General features: G+C 47.0%; 1 protein-coding gene across 1 annotated transcript; it reads left to right on the forward strand.

Moving 5' to 3' along the window:
- Positions 1-916: 916 nt before the first annotated feature.
- LOC149435923 (seizure protein 6 homolog) lies at positions 917-21,994 on the forward strand (the record flags this gene model as incomplete). The annotated part of the gene is made up of 4 exons (XM_089662255.1): positions 917-1,373; positions 18,028-18,177; positions 20,836-21,090; positions 21,861-21,994. Coding segments are annotated over exons 1-4 (603 nt in total), but the record flags the coding sequence as incomplete, so codon positions are not given.
- Positions 21,995-22,345: the final 351 nt, after the last annotated feature.

Consider the following 22,345-nt stretch of genomic DNA (forward strand, 5'->3'; position numbering starts at 1 on the left):
AGGGTTAGGGACCTTAGATTGTACGCCCCTTGAGGGTTACAGACCTTAGATTGTACACCCCTTGAGGGTTAGGGACCTTAGATTGTTCACCCCTTGAGAGTTAGGGACCTTAGATTGTACACCCCTTGAGAGTTAGGGACCTTAGATTGTACGCCCCTTCAGGGTTAGGGACCTTAGATTGTACGCCCCTTCAGGGTTAGAGACCTTAGATTGTACGCCCCTTGAGGGTTAGGGACCTTAGATTGTACGCCCCTTGAGGGTTAGGGACCTTAGATTGTACGCCCCTTGAGGGTTAGGGACCTTAGATTGTACGCCCCTTGAGGGTTAGGGACCTTAGATTGTACGCCTCTTGAGGGTTAGGGACTGATGTGAATGTACAATATATATGTAAAGCGCTGCACACATTGATGGTGCTCTATAAGTACCTGCAATAAATAAATGATACACTTACAAGTGTTGAACGCGCCTGTACGCCCCTGGTGAACCCACACCGTGTTCGCACCTCTAATGATAAAAGTAGCAGAACACATGCGAGTTTTTTATTGCAGTCACGAACGCAGAAGAAAAAAAAGAAACGTAAAAACATAACGCCCGTGTGCCTGAGCGCTGCAAGAGAAATGCCGTAAGACCCGATTACATGGAGGGCGTTCCTCTGTAAAGGTGTGACTCCCCGGTTCTTTGAGGGCGGCAAGGCGTGAATATTCCAAGATTTGTGTTGTGTGGCCCCTAGGACATAGAGTCCATCCCTAAGCGCAGGAGTATTGGGGTTTTCCATTTTCATATAATAATAATAATAGATGAAACAGGACAAAGGGTTAACCCCCCCCCATCCCGGTCCCTATCCCCCAAACCCCCCCTCCCCATCCCGGTCCCTATCCCCATAGGGGACAAGACTGAGCCAGGGTCCCATCTGTCTGCACGCTTCCTGTCCATCCCCCACCGCATGCCTCTCCCCTCTTAAAACTCATATTGATTCAGCCCCTGGGTGAAGCATCACCTTCAGCTGTCAGAGCCCACCAAGCAGCAGCAGCAGCAGCATCAGCACCAGCAGCAGCAGCATCCACCCCACCAGAGCACCCCTTTAGCCCTTCATCTCAATCCCCCCCATAGGGGACAAGAGAGGGAGGGTGGGGGGAGGCTTCGTCTCTCGTAGGTGGGAGAAGGTTGCACCTTTCCCATAAGACACAAGGCGGTGGATGTGGCTGTGATCGTCTCGGCATCCTTCGAGCAGCTGGGGCTCCGGTCTCCCTGGATACACAGCATCCTTCGCACACGCAGCCCTGCCTGGGGGTAAAATCTGGAGGGCAGGATGTCTGGTGTCAGCCCCGTCTCCCGGATCCTCTCCCCTCTGCTTCTCCTGGCTACCGTACAAGGTGAGGGGGGCCAGGGAAACGTTCGTTTTTTGCTGCAATGCTACATGCATGTGGGTGCAGACCCTGCGCGTCCGTCCGTACATCGCACACGCACGCCCGATTAACTGGATAAAAAAAAAAAGCGATGCAAAAAAAAAAAGGAGACACACATGCATCTTCATGTAACGGGAGGAGGGGGTGGCACGTGCAAAAAAAAAAAAAAGATCGTTGCTTTGCATTCGATTTTCTGCTGCTGCATAGGAATTTTAATGCAAATGGGCATTTTGGAATCATTTTGCATGAGTGTCATTGAGCATCAGAGGCAGGCGTGCCAGGCATGTACATATGAATACACAGGTGTTGTGTATGTGTTGTGTATGTATCACGTATAGGTGCAGAGTCTTTATTGCCTGCAGCGTACATGGAGGAACAAAAAAAAAAAAAAAAAAAAAGAAAAAGGACCCTCGGCTTCCCCTTTTGTCTTTGTTTGTGCCGTATGGATGGCTGGTTACTGTGCCGATATCGAAGGTGCGACGGGGGCACGGGAAGGCGGCGTTCTCTACAGAGATTTACGCTTTAGATGGATCGTTGGGCTGTGGTTGCTTGTCTCGGGTTTCTGCGTGGTTGGACGCATGTGGCTGTCGGGGTTGGTTGGGGGGATGGGGTTGGGGGGGGTGTAGGATGCGCCGCAGGCCTGCGCGGCACGGAGGGGGTTAAAAGATGCCTGTGTACACGAGGAGCAGACGGTGTAACGCGTTTGTCTCCCCGGCGCCCCCAGCCCCCCCCCCCCCCGAGTCAGGTTATCTGGTAGAATGCCGCCCTTCTGTCACATCTCTGCGGGAGATAATTCAATCAGCCTGCTCCATCATGTCTATATTGCTCAGTCATTTTCCTCCCCTCGCTCCTGCGCTCCCTCTGTCACCACGTTACATTGTATGTGTTTAGAAGTGTCACCTCCGCCCAGTTCTGCCTCCTCGTCGAGGTAAGAAGAGAAGGGTGGGGGTGGGGGGGCAGAAATAGACCGCGCTAGGAAAGGGGGACCAAAAAACAGGTGTACCTGGCCAGCATGCTGGAAGCCATTTTGTGTTGCTAACCTCCATTGGGCCTATCAGATCCTTGGGAAGGGATGACATCACCAAGGGGGTCTTAATTTGTTAGTGATGTCACTGGTTCTGGTTGAACGTTGGCAAGCAGCGTTGGATGGAACAAGATGGATGTCATAAAGTGAACCTGTATGGCGTGGAGATGGCTGATTTGCTTGGGGCCCATATTGTTGAAGGGGCTTATGACATTGTTAACTCTTAGCTGCATTCTCGGGAGTAGAGCTGTTTTAAAGCGTGAACGCGGCAAAGGCCTCCATTTTGTGTGCCTGGTCTCTCTTTTCGGCCTATCGGCTCTCCACAAAGTGATGACATCACAAGGAGGTGTGATTTCTTTAGTGATGTCCTCAACTACAAGGCTTGGCCGAGCTCCATTCGTTCAGGAAGTGATGGTATTAATGAACCAGATGACTCATTGGTAACATTGCTAGCATTGGCATGAGGTCCTACAGAAAATTGGAGGTTGTCATTTTGTGTAGGCCAAATTTCATTTGGCCTATCAGCTTTCCAGAAAGTTATGACATCACTGTGATGTCCCCGGTTACAAGGCTTGACCGAGGTTCATTTGTTCAGGAAGTGATGGTGTCAAGTGATGGAGCCAGCTGACTCATTAATAGACTTACCGGTATGTACTCTTAAATATTGGAGGCAGTCATTTTGTGTTGACCAACCTCTAGTCGTCCTATCAGTTGTCCAGAAAGTTATGACATCACTGTGATGTCCTCAGTTGCAAGGCTTGGCCGAGCTCCATTCGTTCAGGAAGTGATGGTATCAGTGAACCAGATGACTCATTGGTAACATTGCTACTTGCTAGCATTGGCATGAGGTCCTTCAAAAAATTGGAGGATGTCATTTTGTGTTGGCCAAATTCCATTTGGCCTGTCAGCTTTTCATCAAGTTATGACATCACTGTGATGTCCCTGGTTACAAGGCTTGACCGAGGTTCATTTGTTCAGGAAGTGATGGTGTCAAGTGATGGAACCAGCTGACTCATTAATAGACTTACTAGTACCGGTATGTTCTCTTGAAAAATGGAGGCAGTCATTTTGTGTTGACCAACCTCCATTCGTCCCATCAGTTGTCCAGAAAGTGATGACATCACAGAGATGTATTCTTTCTCAGTGACTTTCCCAGCTGCATGGCTTGACCAAGCTCCATTCTTTCAGGAAATGATGGAGTCAATGAACCAGCTGACTCGTTAGTATCATTGCTAGCATCGGCACTCTTCCTAAAATTGGAGTCAGTCATTTTGTGTTAGCCAGCTCCATTCATCCTATTCATTGTCCAGAAAGTGATGACATCACAGATATGCATGATTTCTCAGTGTGGTCCCAACTACTACAAGTCTAAACCAAGCTCCACGGAGCAAAGGCCTCCATTTTGTGTGCCTGGTCTCTCTTTTCGGCCTATCGGCTCTCCACAAAGTGATGACATCACAAGGAGGTGTGATTTCTTTAGTGATGTCCTCAACTACAAGGCTTGGCCAAGCTCCATTCGTTCAAGAAGTGATGGTATTAATGAACCAGATGACTCATTGGTAATGTTACTAGCATTCTCTCCAGAAAGTTGTGACATCACAGTGATGTCCCATGCCACGAGGCTTGACCGAGGTTCATTCGTTCAGCAAGTAATGGTGTCAATGAACCAGCTGGCTCATTAAAATGTTACTAGCACCGGTATGTACTCTTATGAAAACTGGAGGCAGTCTTTATGTGTTGACCAACATCCATTGGTCCTATTTGTTAACCAGAAAGTGATGACATCACAGGGATGTATACTTTCTCAGTAACTTTCCAAGCTGCACATCTTGACCAAGCTCCATTTTTTTAGGAAGTGAAGGAGTCAATGAACCAGCTGACTCATTAATAACATTACTAGCATCGGCATGTACTCTTCTTAAAAATGGCGGCAGTCATTTTGTGTTAGCCATCCTCCATTCATCCTATTTGTTATCCAGAAAGTGATGACATCACGAATATGTATGATTTCTCAGTGGTGTCTCAAGTTCAAGGCTTGCCCAAGCTCCATTTGTTCAGGGAGTCATGGTGTCAATGAACCAGCTGACTCATTACCAATGTAACCAGCATTGGCATGCACTATTATGAAAAATGGAGGCAGTCATTTTGTTTTGGCCAAACTCCAATCGGCCTATCAGCTATACAGAAAGTGATGGTATCACAGAGATGTATACTTTCTCATTGGTGTCTCCAGCTATATGGCTTGACCAAGCTCCATTCATCCTATCAGTTGTCCAAAAAGTAATGACATCACAGAGATGTATACTTTCTCATTGGTGTCTCCAGCTATATGGCTTGACCAAGCTCCATTCATCCTATCAGTTGTCCAAAAAGTAATGACATCCCAGAGATGTATACTTTCTCATTGGTGTCTCCAGCTAAATGGCTTGACCAAGCTCCATTCATCCTATCAGTTGTCCAAAAAGTAATGACATGTCAGAGATGTATACTCTCTCATTGGTGTCTCCAGCTAAATGGCTTGACCAAGCTCCATTCATCCTATCAGTTGTCCAAAAGGTAATGACATCCCAGAGATGTATACTTTCTCATTGGTGTCTCCAGCTAAATGGCTTGACCAAGCTCCATTCATCCTATCAGTTGGCCAAAAAGTAATGACATCCCAGAGATGTATACTTTCTCATTGGTGTCTCCAGCTATATGGCTTGACCAAGCTCCATTCATCCTATCAGTTGTCCAAAAAGTAATGACATCCCAGAGATGTATACTTTCTCATTGGTGTCTCCAGCTAAATGGCTTGACCAAGCTCCATTCATCCTATCAGTTGTCCAAAAAGTAATGACATGTCAGAGATGTATACTCTCTCATTGGTGTCTCCAGCTAAATGGCTTGACCAAGCTCCATTCATCCTATCAGTTGTCCAAAAGGTAATGACATCCCAGAGATGTATACTTTCTCATTGGTGTCTCCAGCTAAATGGCTTGACCAAGCTCCATTCATCCTATCAGTTGGCCAAAAAGTAATGACATCCCAGAGATGTATACTTTCTCATTGGTGTCTCCAGCTATATGGCTTGACCAAACTCCATTCATCCTATCAGTTGTCCAAAAAGTAATGACATCACAGAGATGTATACTTTCTCATTGGTGTCTCCAGCTATATGGCTTGACCAAGCTCCATTCCTCCTATCAGTTGTCCAAAAGGTAATGACATCCCAGAGATGTATACTTTCTCATTGGTGTCTCCAGCTATATGGCTTGACCAAGCTCCATTCATCCTATCAGTTGTCCAAAAAGTAATGACGTCACAGAGATGTATACTTTCTCATTGGTGTCTCCAGCTATATGGCTTGACCAAGCAGCATTTTTTCAGGAAGCAAATCATTGAGCCTGCTGACTTATTAATGATGATACTAACTGCAGCATGCACTCTTACGGAAAATGGAGGCAGCCAATTTCTGTTGGCCAACCTCTATTCAGTTTATCAGTTGTCCAGAAAGTGATGACATTACAGAGATGCGTGATTTCTCAGTGGTGGAGCCAGCTACAAGGCTTGACCAAGCTCCATTAGTTCAGTAAGTGATGGTGTGACTGAACCAGCTGACTCATCAATAATGCTACCAGCATTGGCACATACTCTGATGCATAAAGCTTAGGGAAAAATGGACGTGGAAAGGTGTATTGATTAAAAACAGAGGCAACCATTTTGCACTGGCCAAGTTTATTTTGTTGAGAAAGTGGTGACATCACAAGGAAGCTTGATCTCGCCATGGTGTCCACAGCTCCAGGGTATGACCGAGCTCCATTCAGGCCTATCAGCTCTTCAAAAATGAGATGAGGAATTTGTAATTATTTTCTACAGTTACAAGGCATGAGCATGCTCCTTTTCAGGAAGTGATGATATCACTGAACCAGCTTACTCATTATTAATTGTACCAGTTCCAGCATATGTTCTTACAAATGAACCTTAAGGAAGCAAAATGTCTGCTGAAACATGTGTCTATCTGGAGGCAACCATATTGTGTTGGCCAACCTCTATTCAGCATATCAGCTCTGCAGAAAGTGAGGACATCATAGAGATACGTGATTCCTCAGTGACCACCACCATTTCCTGCAATACGTACTAGTGACAGGTTCTCTTGAAAGGTGACACTTGACTTGGTTCTAACCAACAGTTATTTCTCTTGACCACCATCATTTCTTTCAGTATGTACTAGAGACAGGTTCTCTTGAATGGTGGTGATACTTGATTTGGCTGTATCCATCCGCAGAAGAACTGCCATTGATTCCTCACGGCCACCACTGTTTCCTTTAATACTTGCTAGTTCCAGATCCTCTTGAAAAGTGACACTTGACTCTGCTGTATCCATCTGCAAAAGAACTTACATTTATTCTTCACGAACTCCATAATTTCCTTCTATAACTACTAGTGATGGGTTCTCTTGAAAGGTGACACTTTACTTGTCTGAATCATCTGAAGAAGAACTGCCATTTATTCCTCATGGCCACCACTGTTTTCTTCAATACCTACTAGTGACAGATTCTCTTGAAAGGTAAGACATGACATGGCTGTAATCATCTGCAGTTGGGATTAAAATTGCAATATCTACTAGTGACTGTTTCTCTTGAAAGGTGACACTTGACTTGGCTGTATCCATCTTAGGAAGAACTGTCATTTGTTCCTAATGACCACCACCATTTCCTTCAATATCTACTAGTGATAGGTTGTCTTGAAAGGTGACACTTTATTTGGCTGAATCTATCTGCAGAAGAACTGCCATTGATTCCACATTACCACCACTGTTCCTTTAAGACCTACTAGTGATAGGTTCTCTTGAAAGGTGACACTTGACTTGGCTGTATCCATCTTGGGAAGAACTGCCATTTGTTCCTTATGACCTCCACCATTTCCTTCAATACCTACTTGTGATAGGTTCTCTTGAAAAGTGACACTTGATTCGGCTGAATCCATCTGTACAAGAATTGCCATTGATTCCTCATGACCATTTCCTTCAAGACCTACTAGCGATAGGTTCTCTTGAAAGGTGACACTTGACTTGGCTGTATCCATCTTGGGAAGAACTGCCATTTGTTCCTTATGGCCACCACCATTTCCTTCAATACCTACTAGTGTTAGGTTCTCTTGAAAAGTGACACTTGATTCGGCTGAATCCATCTGCAGAAGAATTGCCATTGATTCCTCATGACCATTTCCTTCAAGACCTGCTAGCGACAGGTCTCTTGAAAGGTGACACTTGATTCAGCTGAATCTATCTGCAGAAGAACTGCCATTGATTCCTCATTACCACCACTGTTTCCTTTAAGACCTACTAGTGATAGGTTCTCTTGAAAGGTGACACTTGACTTGGCTGTATCCATCTTGGGAACAACTGCCATTTGTTCCTTATGACCACCACCATTTCCTTCAATACCTACTTGTGATAGGTTCTCTTGAAAAGTGACACTTGATTCGGCTGAATCCATCTGTACAAGAATTGCCATTGATTCCTCATGACCATTTCCTTCAAGACCTACTAGCAACAGGTTCTCTTGAAAAGTGACACTTGACTTGGCTGTATCCATCTTGGGAAGAACTGCCATTTGTTCCTTATGACCACCACCATTTCCTTCAATACATACTAGTGTTAGGTTCTCTTGAAAAGTGACACTTGATTTGGCTGAATCCATCTGTAGAAGAATTGCCATTGATTCCTCATGACTGATAGGCGGCACTGATAGCTAGCACTGATGGGCACTGATGGGGCTGCACTGATCATCAGTTCCCCGATTATCAGTGTAGATGTCCTCTGTTTAGATTGCCGCTTACCGGCTCTCCTGTTTAACCGGCATTACCTGTTTACGCTGTGACCAGCTGTGATTGGACACAGCTGATCAAATGATAAAGGGCCACTCTGATTGGCCCTTTACCTCGATCTGTAATCAGCTGTGCCTGAAGGACTCTGCGATCGCAGATTGCACCCCAGGGGGCACACGGGGGAAGTTGTTCTGGGAGGACAGCCATGGAACTATAGGTTATAGAGCGGTTGGCAAGTGGTTAAGTTTTGGCAATAAATCCTGGAAGCTGATTGGTTTCTTTGCAGAGCTGCACCAGATTTTGCACTCTCCATTTTTAGTAAATCAACCCCAATGTGTAGTCAGACCAGCCTCTGTATGAACAGGATGAGGCTGAGATCATTTCTGAGGATCTAGAAGTATTCTGAGAATCCGAGATATGTGATTGCATCATCAGCATGGAGCCATGGATACATATTCGATAAACAAGAGGGTCGGGGAGGAGGGGACTGGGCAATGTCCTCAGAAAAATGAAATCCTAACAAGAAACTTGCCTTATTGGAAAATATACCATCAAAAGTTTTTGTTATATGCATGCAAAAAAACCCCAAAAATAACTGTTGATCCTGCCAGAAATTCAGCAAGCTGATAACTTATTGGATTCTTATCAGTCAGCAGTATTATCAGCCTTTCTCAGTTCCTAAAGAACACCTCCCCCCCCCCATTCCCATATTGGAGATGATAAAAGGGGGAGGTCTTCTGTGGTCTTGTCTAAGGTCACAATGCTGGTCCTCCATAGACACTGTACAGTATGGTGCCTATTCTACAGAACACCCCCCCATCCCCATATGGGAGATGAGGTGAGTAAAAGTGTTCTGTATTCTTGCCAAGGGTGACAACACTGGTCCTCCATAGATACAGTATGGTGACTGAGTGTCACCCAAGTACAGGGTTTGTGTTACTGGCAGGTTTGACTAGAAAGACAACGCTGGTCCTCCACGGATACAGTATGGTACCTGTTCTACAGAAGACCCCCCATCCCCATATGGAAGATGACGTAAGTGGAAGTGTTCTGTATTCTTGCCTAGGGTGACAACACTGGTCCTCCATAGATATAGTATGGTGCCTGTTCTACAGAACACCCCCCATCCCCATATGGAAGATGACGTAAGTGGAAGTGTTCTGTATTCTTGCCAAGGGTGACAACGCTGGTCCTCCACAGAGACAGTATGGTGCCTGTTCTACAGAACACCCCCCATCCCCATATGGGAGATGACGTGAGTGGAAGTGTTCTGTATTCTTGCCTAGGGTGACAACGCTTTTCCTCCATAGATACAATATGGTGACTGAGTTTCACCCAAGTACAGGGTTTGTGTTTCTGGCAGGTTTGCCTAGGGTGTCAACACTGGTCCTTCATAGATACAGTATGGTGCCTGTTCTACAGAACACCCCCAGCCCCATATGGGAGATGACGTGAGTGGAAGTGTTCTGTATTCTTGCCAAGGGTGACAACGCTGGTCCTCCATAGATACAGTATGGTGCCTGTTCTACAGAACACACCCATCCCCATATGGGAGATGACGTGAGTGGAAGTGTTCTGTATTCTTGCCAAGGGTGACAACGCTGGTCCTCCATAGATACAGTATGGTGCCTGTTCTACAGAACACCCCCATCCCCATACGGGAGATGAGGTGAGTGGAAGTGTTCTGTATTCTTGCCTAGGGTGACAACGCTTTTCCTCCATAGATACAATATGGTGACTAAGTTTCACCCAAGTACAGGGTTTGTGTTACTGGCAGGTTTGCCTAGGGTGACAACACTGGTCCTTCATAGATACAGTATGGTGCCTGTTCTACAGAACACCCCCATCCCCATATGGGAGATGACATGAGTGGAAGTGTTCTGTATTCTTGCCTAGGGTGACAACGCTGGTCCTCCATAGATACAGTATGATGACTGAGTTTCACCCAAGTACAGGGTTTGTGTTACTTGAAGGTTTGCCTAGGGCGGGTGTCGGCAACCCGCGGCTCCGGAGCCGCATGCGGCTCTTTTTCACCTTTCCTGCGGCTCCGGAGCACACTGCCCATCAGGTGACAGGCAATAGGGTCGGCAAGCCGCGGCTCTTTTAATGCAGATCTTCTGTGTGCCGGGCGCCCGCTGGCAAACATTGGCTGTCAGGATGTAGGCGGGGCAGCCCGGATGTAGGCGGGGCAGCGTGACGAACTCCTCTCCTCTCACAGTCCGCCCTGAAGACCAGAACGGCGCGGGAACCCAGCGAGAGGAACGCGCGGAGCAAAGGTAAGTGAATTCACACAATATGGGGAATGAATTACTATGGGGGATGAATTACTATAGGGGGGATGAATTACTATGCGGGATGAATTACTACGGGGGATGAATTACTATAGGGGGGATGAATTACTATATGGGGGATGAATTACTATAGGGGGGATGAATTACTATAGGGGGGATGAATTACTATGGGGGATGAATTACTATATGGGGGATGAATTACTATAGGGGGGATGAATTACTATAGGGGGGATGAATTACTATGGGGGATGAATTACTATATGGGGGATGAATTACTATAGGGGGGATGAATTACTATGGGGGATGAATTACTATATGAGGGATGAATTACTATATGGGGGATGAATTACTATAGGGGGGATGAATTACTATGGGGGATGAATTACTATATGGGGGATGTATTTTCAGTTTTAAAAATGTTTCTCTCAAAATAAATTTCAATCGTGGTTTTGGCGAGATTTGGCTCATTCGAAAAAAAAGGTTGCCCACCACTGACCTAAGGCTATGATTGTGATTATGACGATACACTGTGGCCCTGATTAACCCTTTGCTTACTGGGCCCTTAAACCCCCTTCATGACCAGAGCGTTTTTTGCAATATATGCAGTGTCGGATTTGTTTTAAATGTTGCAATGGTTTTGCGGCTCCCAGTCTTTTTTTCCCTCTCGGAAACGGGTCCAAGTGGCTCTTTATGTCTTAAAGGTTGCAGACCCCTGGCCTAGGGTGACAACACTGGTCCTCCACAGATACAGTATGGTGCCTGTTCTACAGAACACCCTCCATCCCCATATGGGAGATGACGTGAGTGGAAGTGTTCTGTATTCTTGCCAAGGGTGACAACGCTGGTCCTCCATAGATATAGTATGGTGCCTATTCTACAGAACTCCCCCCATCTCCATATGGGAGATGAGGTGAGTGGAGGTGTTTTGTATTCTTGCCTAGGGAGACAACACTGGTCCTCCATAGGTACAGTATGGTGATTGTCACCCAAGTACAGCGCTTGTGTTACTGGCAGGATCACCAAGTGAAGTCTTACAAAGAAAACTAAAGCAGCCACCATGTCTAAGGACTGGTCTGCTGGAATAAATTATGATTTTGTTCTTGAGTTTAGATACACCTAATGGTCTCAAGTTTCTAGTCAGTAAATGAGAAATCCGAGGAAATAAAATGTATTCCTTTCTCAGACATTGAGTGCCTACTGGAGGGAGGTGTTGGGATTCACATGTGCCTCATACATAGGGCAACCAAGATAAAGCAGTGTCTTGGAGTGGTAGGGAAATGAGAGCACCAATGGGAGCCGACTACTCAGCTTAAGAGTTACTTAACTCAAGGTGTAGTATGTACAGGTCTATTTTAGGAGTTAGGTTTAGTGACAGATTAAAGTTTAGGGTTGGGTTTGGAAGCTTTGGGCTTGGAGAGTGGTGGAGGTAAAGGGTTTGGTTAAAGACGGTGATTTGGAGTTAGGTGGAAGAGAAGGGTTAGGGTAAGGTTTACAGGTTGGTTAGGTGAAAGTTCAGCCTTAGGTTGAAGTTTAAGGGTTAAGAGTTAGGTTGAGGCGAAGGAGTAGATTAATATTGAGGGATGGGTGGTATGATGAAGTGAAGGCTTAGGTTATGGCAGCTTTTCTCAACCCTTTCAACACAGAGGAACCATTGAAATAACCCTTGAAATAGTCTCAAGGAACCCCTGCAAAAAATTACTATATCTACAACTCATGATACATTAGTGAGATAGTCAATGGGAAGAACACTACTTACACTTGTGGTCATTGGGAAGATTTCCCTCCTTAGCTAAAAGGATCAATGGTGTCAGTGGGAGCTTATCTGAGAGACACACATTGCTCATTGCTCAAGAAACCCCTGATATCCTCTGGAGGAACCCTAAGTTTCCGTGAAACCCTGGTTGAGAAACCCTGGGTTATAGTTTAGGGTTAGGTGGTATGTTGCGGTAAAGGGTTAGGATAGGGTATAGGTATTAGGTTGAAATGAAGGGTTAGGCTGAGGTTCAGGTTTAGGAGTTATGTTAAGATAAAGCTTTGGGTTGAGGTTTTGGGGTTTGAAGGTTTAGGGCTAGTTGTGAGGTTGAGGTGAAGGGTTTGTTACGGTTTAGGGTTAGGTGTAAGGATTAAGGTGAAGGGTTAGGGTAAGGTTTAGGTGGTAACTTGAGGTGAAGCGTTAGGGTAAGGTTTATGTGTTACATTAAGGTGAAGGGTTGGGGTAAGGATTAGGTGCTAGATTGAGGTGAAGGGTTAGGGCAGTGTTTCTCAACTCCAGTCCTCATGGACCCCCAACAGGTCATGTTTTCAGGATTTCCATTATTTTGCACAGGTGATTTGATCAGTTTCACTGCCTTAGTAATTAGCACAGCTGTTTCATCTGAGGGAAATCCTGAAAACATGACCTGTTGGGAGTCCATGAGGACTGGAGTTGAGAAACACTGGGTTAGGGTAAGGTTTAGGTGTTAGATTGAGGTGAAGGGTTAGGGTAAGGTTTAGGTGTTAGATTGAGGTGAAGGGTTAGGGCAGTGTTTCTCAACTCCAGTCCTCATGGACCCCAACAGGTCATGTTTTCAGGATTTCCATTATTTTGCACAGGTGATTTGATCAGTTTCACTGCCTTAGTAATTACCACAGCTGTTTCATCTGAGGGAAATCCTGAAAACATGACCTGTTGGGGGTCCATGAGGACTGGAGTTGAGAAACACTGGGTTAGGGTAAGGTTTAGGTGTTAGATTGAGGTGAAGGGTTAGGGTAAGGTTTATGTGTTAGATTGAGGTGAAGGGTTAGGGTAAGGTTTAGGTGTTAGATTGAGGTGAAGGGTTAGGGTAAGGTTTAGTCGTTAGATTGAGGTGAAGGGTTAGGGTAAGGTTTAGGTGGTAGTTTGATGTGAAGGGTTAGGGTAAGGTTTATTTGTTAGATTGAGGTGAAGGGTTAGGGTAAGGTTTAGGTGTTAGATTGAGGTGAAGGGTTAGGGTAAGGTTTATTTGTTAGATTGAGGTGAAGGGTTAGGGTAAGGTTTATTTGTTAGATTGATGTGAAGGGTAAGGGTAAGGATTAGGTTGTAGTTTTTTGGTGAAACATTAAAGGTTAGAATTAGTTTGAGGTTGAGATGAAGGATTAGATTAAGGTTTAGTTGAGGGGTTAAATTAGGGTTTGGTATTAGTTTAAGGTGAAAAGTTAGGTTGAGGTTTAAGGTTAGGTTGAGGTGAAGGGTTAAGTTAAAGTTTAGGTTTAGGCTGATCTAAGAGTTGGGTTAAGGTTTATGTATATGGTTAGGTTATTTGCATATGTGTTAGGTTGAGGTGAAAGATTGGGTAGAGGTTTAAGATTAGGTCTTAGGTTGAAGTGAAGGGTTAGGTTCAGGTTTAGGGTTAGGTCTTAAATTGAGGTAAAGTAATAGGTTAAGCTTTAGGGTTATTTCTTAGGTTGAGGTGAAAGATTCGGTTCAGGTTTTGGATTAAGCCATATGTTGAGGTGAAGGCTTAGGTTCAGGTTTAGGGTTAGGTCTTTGGTTGAGGCGAAATGTTCGGTTTAGGTTTAGGATTAGGTCTTAGGTTGAGGTGAAAGATTCAGTTCAGGTTTAGGATTAGGTCTTAGGTTGAGGTGAAGCATTAGGTTCATGTCTAGGGTTAGGTCTTAGGTTGAAGTGAAGGATTAGGATCATGATTAGGGTTAGGTCTTTGGTTGAGGTGAAAGGTTTTGTACAGGTTTAGGGTTAGGTCTTAGGTTAAGGTGAAGGGTTAGATTGTACAGTGAGATGAAGGGTTAAGTTTAGGATTAGGTCTTAGGGTGAGATGAAGGATTAGCTCCAGGTTTAGGGTTAGGTTTTAGGATGAGATGAAGGATTAGCTTCAGGTTTAGGGCTAGGTTGTACAGTGAGATGAAGGGTTAGGTTCAGGTTTAGGGTTGGTCTTAGGTTGAGGTGAAGGGTTAGGTTCAGGTTTAGGGATAGGTCTTAGGTTGAGGTGAAGGGTTTGGTTCAGGTTTAGGGATAGGTCTTAGGTTGAGGTGAAGGGTTAGCTTCAGGTTTAGGGATAGGTTTTAGGTTGAGGTGAAGGGTTTGGTTCAGGTTTAGGGATAGGTCTTAGGTTGAGGTGAAGGGTTAGCTTCAGGTTTAGGGATAGGTCTTAGGTTGAGGTGAAGGGTTTGGTTCAGGTTTGGAGTTCAGTGTTGAGCTGAGGGTAGAATTGACGTTTTGGAGCTTTGAGGTGTCAAGTAGAAGTGCGGAATGACATACGTGGGCAGAAAAATCACATGCAGTAGGAGGGTCAGTGCCAAGTACTCTTAGGTGATGCAAATTGACTTGTGCGGTTTCTTTTTGGAGCCAACATTTTCCTTTGGACATTCAGTAGATCCCCCTGATGGGACTATTTAGCAATGTGACGGGAGTCACTTTGGGTGGGGGGCCCATGGAAGACAGCTCACTTTGGAGAGGTGGGGAGACCCCTGTCTCTGCTCCCCATATCCCTCTTATGTTTAAGTCACCCTGTGCCTGTTAGGGGTACAGGGTGATCTGTCCTAGTATTGGGGTGGGGGGGTTGTTGATTGTTTAATGCCATGTGGTTGCATCCCATTGTTCTATCGTGTGTCTTGTTTGGGTGCAAACTATTATGGAATGTTTGTGTTTATGTGTATTGGCTTGGTGGGGGGTGTCTCCAGCAGCCCTCCCTCCTGATGGGACTGTCTGCTGGTGTGTCTCTTGTTACTAAATGTAGATTGCCCCGCCCTGTGTCATTATGCAGGGAGGGGGGATTGCCCCCTGAGTGTATATATCTTGTATCTGTGTTAAAATAAAGTAGTCTACTTCCTGGTTTACTTCAAGTCTGGTGTCGTCTAGTCTTGTATGGTTGGCTGTGGTGTCTGTGGTTGGTGATCGGATGGGGAAGCGGTATCCTAACGGAAGTACCCAAGTGCAGTCTGGGGTCAGTTCCGTTACAAGCATATTTTATGATTCCCCTCTGCCAGTTATTCAAGAACACTGAACCCACGACATTTTTCCAAAAATATGTTACATTGCTGAATTATTCATGTGTTGTATGTGAGAGTGTTATGTTTAGAGGTTATAGATTGGTTTTACAAAATGTTATTAACTCCTTCCAGGCCTGCCGTTGTATATAAATGGCCAGACGGTGGCAGTGCAGGGTCAGGTGGGTGTTTACAAACGGCCTCCCCACCCCCTGCTTGTGCGCACTCCCTGGGAGCGCGCAGCACCGCGATCCAGTGCCCGCTGTGTCCTCTGGACACAGTGGAACACCGATCGTCGGACGGGACCGCTGTGCAAGGTCCCGATCATGTGATCACTGATTGGCCAATCAGTGATCACATGCAGAGTAGTAAGCAAGATATCACTTCTGACATCATTGCTTACTACGTGTGAAATCTGTGAATGATCACAGCGGTCACATGGTACAGGGCTATTCATAACAGCTTTGTACCATGTGACGTGCTCTGGCCAATCACAGCTCTCACAGTAGTTCTCAATGGCTGCAAGAATGCAGCCAGAGAGAAGGAGAAATGATTGCTTTTACAGCCGTTATGGATGTAAAAGCAATCAGCGTAAAAAAAAAAAAATCTTCATCACCCCCCACAAGTAGTACAGTGTCACCATGGTGACTCTGTACTGCTAGAGTGACTATATGCAAAAAAAACAAAAACACATAAATAATAATATAAAAAATAAAATAAAAATGTAAAAAAAATGTTTAAAAATTATAATTTTTGGTTAAACTAATTTGGGTTATTTTTGTTTGCTAAAAAGATAACAGAATAAATTTTGGCCAAGATTTATGAAGAAAGATTATTTATTTGCTAAATTTTTTAAGAAAAACACTTTCTTTCAAAATTTTTGGACATTTTCATTTATATAGCAAAAAAAATTTAAATCCCAGTGGTGAATAAATACCACCAAAATAAAGCTTTATCTGTCTAAAAAAAAATGCTGAAATATTCATATGGGTACAGTGTTGCATGACCGCGCAATTGTCATTCAAAGTGTGATAATGCTGAAAGCTGAAAATTGGCCTGGACTGGAAGGGGGTGAAAGTGTCTGGACTGGAAGGGGGTGGAAGTGTCCGGACTGGAAGGGGGTGGAAGTGTCCGGACTGGAAGGGGGGGAAAGTGTCCGGACTGGAAGGGGGGGAAAGTGTCCGGACTGGAAGGGGGTGAAAGTGCCCGGACTGGAAGGGGGGGAAAGTGTCCGGACTGGAAGGGGGTGAAAGTGTCCGGACTGGAAGTGGGTGAAAGTGTCCAGACTGGAAGGGGGTGAAAGTGTCCGGACTGGAAGGGGGGTGAAAGTGTCCGGACTGGAAGGGGGTGAAAGTGTCCGGACTGGAAGGGGGGGAAAGTGTCCGGACTGGAAGGGGGTGAAAGTGTCCGGACTGGAAGGGGGGTGAAAGTGTCCGGACTGGAAGAGGGTGAAAGTGTCCGGACTGGAAGGGGGGTGAAAGTGTCCGGACTGGAAGGGGGGGGAAGTGTCCGGACTGGAAGGGGGGGGGGAAGTGTCCGGACTGGAAGGGGGGGAAAGTGTCCGGACTGGAAGGGGGGGAAAGTGTCCGGACTGGAAGGGGGGGAAAGTGTCCGGACTGGAAGGGGGTGAAAGTGTCCGGACTGGAAGGGGGGTGAAAGTGTCCGGACTGGAAGGGGGTGAAAGTGTCCGGACTGGAAGGGGGGGAAAGTGTCCGGACTGGAAGGGGGTGAAAGTGCCCGGACTGGAAGGGGGGGAAAGTGTCCGGACTGGAAGGGGGTGAAAGTGTCCGGACTGGAAGTGGGTGAAAGTGTCCGGACTGGAAGGGGGTGAAAGTGTCCGGACTGGAAGGGGGGTGAAAGTGTCCGGACTGGAAGGGGGGGAAAGTGTCCGGACTGGAAGGGGGGGAAAGTGTCCGGACTGGAAGGGGGTGAAAGTGTCCGGACTGGAAGGGGGGTGAAAGTGTCCGGACTGGAAGGGGGGTGAAAGTGTCCGGACTGGAAGGGGGGTGAAAGTGTCCGGACTGGAAGGGGGGGAAAGTGTCCGGACTGGAAGGGGGGGGGAAGTGTCCGGACTGGAAGGGGGGGAAAGTGTCCGGACTGGAAGGGGGGGAAAGTGTCCGGACTGGAAGGGGGGGAAAGTGTCCGGACTGGAAGGGGGGGAAAGTGTCCGGACTGGAAGGGGGGGAAAGTGTCTGGACTTGAAGTGGTTAAGGGAAACTAGTGCCAGGTCCTGTATCAGTCCGATCTGCACCAACCTATATGTAGGAAGGTGAGGGTAAGGACAGTAATGACACATTTCATGAAGAGGGGACGGCTATGATGACGAGCAAGGAGGGAGGGAGCTGTGCTAGGAACCTGACTCTTCCTGGAATGATCAATTGTTATAGTAAGTTTGCAAATGAATATAAAAAAAAAATGATGGAAATGAAACACGCTGCAAGTAAGCATTTACATTTCTGTACTTTTACCTGCAATGGTTTAAGTTGGTGACAGGGTCTCTTTAACATGTCTGTGTGTTGTCTCCATTGCTCAGGACTGCCCCTGCTGGATGAGGAGAGTACAGACATCCCAGAACTGCTGCACACACCCTCCATGGGGCGCTCGGACCCCGTCTCCCTGGAGCAGCTGGTACACCAGGCTGTGATGAAGAAAGATTTCCTGGGTCAGGAGAGCTTCTTTGCAGGTGAGAGGTGGTGTGCTGCGCCTGGTGATGGGGGTTTAAAAGCAAACCTGTCCTTATGGAAATTACAATTGATATGTAACATTGGCATACCTTATTTTAGACTCAGTATTGTCGGCGCTGGGTCTCTGTGCTCTTCTATGCAATGCAGGCTGATTATGGCTGGTGGGAGGGGCTAGCAGTGTGCTGTCCATAGCTTCCTGAATACATCACAGTACCCAGTACTCCTAGCAAGAGTCCTCAGCCCTGATGGAAGCAGTGGGCTGGCTCTTGGGAGGAGTTAGGCAAATATGAAAACACCTTGATGGGTGGGTGTCAGTTGTGTGCAGGAGTGGGCGCTGCTAGGCAGGCTGGGAAGGAATAAAGTCATTTTGAAGGATTTTTTTTTTTACCATCTATGTCCCATAGGGGAGACTTCCCTTCACTTTCTGTGCCATAGACACAACAGGAAGTCAGAAGAAACCCCTCCAAAGTGAGGGAATCTTTACAATGAATGTCCCCATCAGAAGATTTCCCCTTTACTCCTGTTCTGGTGACAACCCAAAACCCCCCTGTCTCCCCCCACGCTCTCACCCCCCCCCTCTCTCTTTCAGCCTCCTCTCCCTCTCACTCCCTCTTTCGCTACCCCTCTAACCACCCCTCTCCCTCACCCCTTCTCTCTCTCACCTCTTTCATTGTCCCCCCCTTTCACCCGCTTATCTCTCGTACCCCCCTTTCCCTCACCCCTTCTCTCTCCCCTCCTCTTTCATTGTCCCCCCTTTTCACCCGCTTATCTCTCGTACCCCCCTCCACCCTTCCTTTCTCTCTTTCATCCCACCGCACTCCCACATCCCGCTTTCCCTTTCACTCCCTCTTTCACTCTCCCCCTCTCTCACAGCCCCCTTACACCCCTCTCTCTCACCCTCCTCTTTCACCGCCCTCTATATTACCCCCTTCTCCTTCCCCCCCCTTCCTCACACCCCCCTCTCTCTCACCCCCTCTTTCATCCTCCCCCTCTCTTTCTCTCCACGCACCCCCTCTCTCTCTTACGCCCCGCTCTTTCTCTCCCCCCCTTTCCCTCTTTCACACCCCCCACCCTGGGCTCTCACAGCCCTCTTTCTCACCCCCCCCTCTTTCACGGTCCCCCTCTTTCACCCTCCTCTCTCTTTTACCCCCGCCTCTTTTTCTCCCCCTTTTTCTCTCTTTCACCTACCCCTCCCCTGCACTCTCCCACCCCCCTCTCTTCCCCTCTCTCTCTCACCCCCCCTTTCACTCCCCTCTGCCCCTCTCTCTCTCACCCCCCTCATTCTCTCACACCCCCTCCCTCTCCCGCTCTCTCTCTCACCCCCCTCTTTGACTCCCCTCTCTCTTTTACCCCCCCACCTCTTTTTATTCCCCTCTTTCTCTCTTTCACCCACCCCTTTCTTGCATTCTCCCACCCACCCTCTCTCACCCCCCCCTCTCTCTCTCACCCCCCCTTTCACTCCCCCTGCCCCCCCTCCCTCTCCCCCTCTCTCACCCGCCCTCTCCCTCTCACACCCCCTCCCTCTCTCATCCCCCCCTCTCACACCCCCTCCCTCTCTCATCCCCCTCTCTCTCTAACCCCCCCTCTCCTCTCCTCACCTCTCTCTCTCTCTCTCACCCCCCCCCTCTCCTTCTCACCCCCTTCCTACATACTTTTGCTAACAGGGGTCCCTCATTCCCATCTCAAAATTTTGGGAGGAATGCACACAGGATAAATAGAGAGGATGAATCTCCCAGACGGGGGCACAGACGGGAATAAAACCCGCTAGAGGTTCTAACCCTTACACTATATCCAAAACTAAAACAAAAAACAAGTTTTCCTTTAGTTATAATTTAATGTCTGATTGATTGTTATGGAATGGGGCCTCTGGGGGAAGGCATTGTATTAGATATGCTGCTGGGGACCTGAGGAAGCGCAGTTAGCACATGAAACGCTGTGTTGTGCTATGATATATCTCATTATATGCAGGGGCAGGAATCATGCAGAGGGGTGGGATCTGACATGCCCCCCCCTAGCCATTCTTCTTGCCACCACTTGTCTCAGGAACAATCATACACCTGGGGGTAAGGGGTGGCTCTCATGCAGATGTCTCCTTGCTAGCTACGTTGTTGGATGGCAGCAGGGGAAGGATCTCATAGCTTGGCATTCAAAGCATCCCCACTATCACTCCCTACTATACCCGCCCTTTTATATACGTCTTCTGGTCTCTATGAAATGTGTGAAAGTAGATGTAAACCTAATCACTGAGACCTCATATAAATGTTAACACGTCTATTATGATTTTAACGGCCATTTCAATATATATTCAGTTTGGTGCTTTCATTAAAAAAATCCTGCCATGGAGGCCCTGGTTCAGGCACTACCTGTTAGAGGGTGACAACTGTCTCCCAAATGTGCAACTGTGTTGTCACCTTGTCATATGAGCTTCAAATAAAGACTTCCAATAAAGATCAACAGGAAACCCGCTCTGATGCCATGCGGCCACCACTGGTGTGCATGTAAGCAGGAAGTGGCTGCAAAGGGGTTGCAGGAGATCAGCAAGTTTGCATCTACTTTTAAAACATCTCTATATTGTATAAATAGGTATGTGACCTGTTTACTGGAATTAATATAATGTATGTTTGCTTTAATTTGGATTTATTCTTCTGTCTGTACAGTCGGCACAACCTCCATCCCCACCCTGGGTGCTCCCGTGGCGTTAACCGACGACCTGGCTCCGGCAGGGGTCAGCGAGACCTCCGGGGTCCTCACCACAGCCGTCGGTGGGGCTTTCTCCCTGCCGCCACCTCTCAGTACCCTGACCCCTCCATCACCGGCGCCCACAGGAGGCCCGGGGCCCTCTGCCGAGGGGGAGGAAGAGACGACCACCACCCTGATCACTACCACCACTGTCACCACAGTACACAGCCCCGGTGAGAATTATTATGATCTGAGTTATATTTATATGGTTGTGACATCATCACTCTCAAATGTCTCTAGGAATAAAAGCTACACTATATTGCCAAAAGTATTGGGCCTGCCCCCCAAATCATGTGATTCAGGTGTTCCAATCCCCTCCATATCATGTGATTCAGGTGTTCCAATCCCCTCCATATCATGTGATTCAGGTGTTCCAATCCCCTCCATGGACACAGGTGTATACAATCCAGCCCCTAGGCATGCAGACGGCTTCTACAAACATTGGTGAAAGAATGGGTCGCTGTCAGGAGTTCAGTGACTCCAAGCGTGGTCCCGTGATAGGTGGTCACCTGGGCAATAAGTCCATCCGTGACATTTCCTGGCTACTAAATATTCCACGCTCAACTGTTAGTGGGATTATAACAAAGTGGAAGCAACTGGGAACAACAGCCACTCAGCCACCAAGTGGTAGGCCACGTCACATGACAATTTCATGCTGGTACGTTAATTGGATCCTGTCTAGATTGTCCCTAGTATGTGAATGTATGAATGTGAGTTAGGGACCTTAGATTGTACGCTCCTCGGGGGCGGGGACTGATGTGAATGTACAATATATATGTAAAGCGCGGAGTAAATTGACGGCGCTATATAAGTACCTAAAATAAATAAATAAATAACATACAGGTATGACATCACTGCTATTCATGTATCATTTATATCTCGCACTGACATTATTCCTTCATGTGATATATTTATATTGTCCGTATTTCTCCTCTACTTCCAGTTCTGTGTAACAACAATATTTCGGAGCTGGAGGGCATTTTGGAGGCTCCGGAATACTCTGGTGGAAGTTTCTTCGGTGGTCTGGACTGTACATACAGCGTGTCCGTGTACCTGGGCTATGGAGTGGAGATTCGGGTGAGTCTCGTGGCTGACACCCTTCTCTCTATGAACTGGGTGTGCAAAGGGAAATGTGCCAAAGGCAGAACGTATAAAGCCCAAATGAATCTGATCAGACTTTTGTATCACAAACATCCAACTCGTCTCAGGGGTTGAGGGTCCCCCTTCCTTAGGGGTTGGGGGTCCACCTTCCTCGGGTGTTGAGGGTCCACCTTCCTCAGGGGTTGGGGGTCCACCTTCCTCAGGGGTTGGGGGTCCACCTTCCTCCGGGGTTGAGGGTCCACCTTCCTCAGGGGTTGAGGGCCCCCCTTCCTCAGGGGTTGGGGGTCCACCTTCCTCAGGGGTTGAGGGTCCACCTTCCTCAGGGGT

This window comes from Staurois parvus, unplaced genomic scaffold (genome assembly GCF_062004578.1).
Source record: "Staurois parvus isolate SC_StPar_1 unplaced genomic scaffold, SC_StPar_1.0 ptg001449l, whole genome shotgun sequence".
NCBI lineage: Eukaryota > Metazoa > Chordata > Amphibia > Anura > Ranidae > Staurois > Staurois parvus.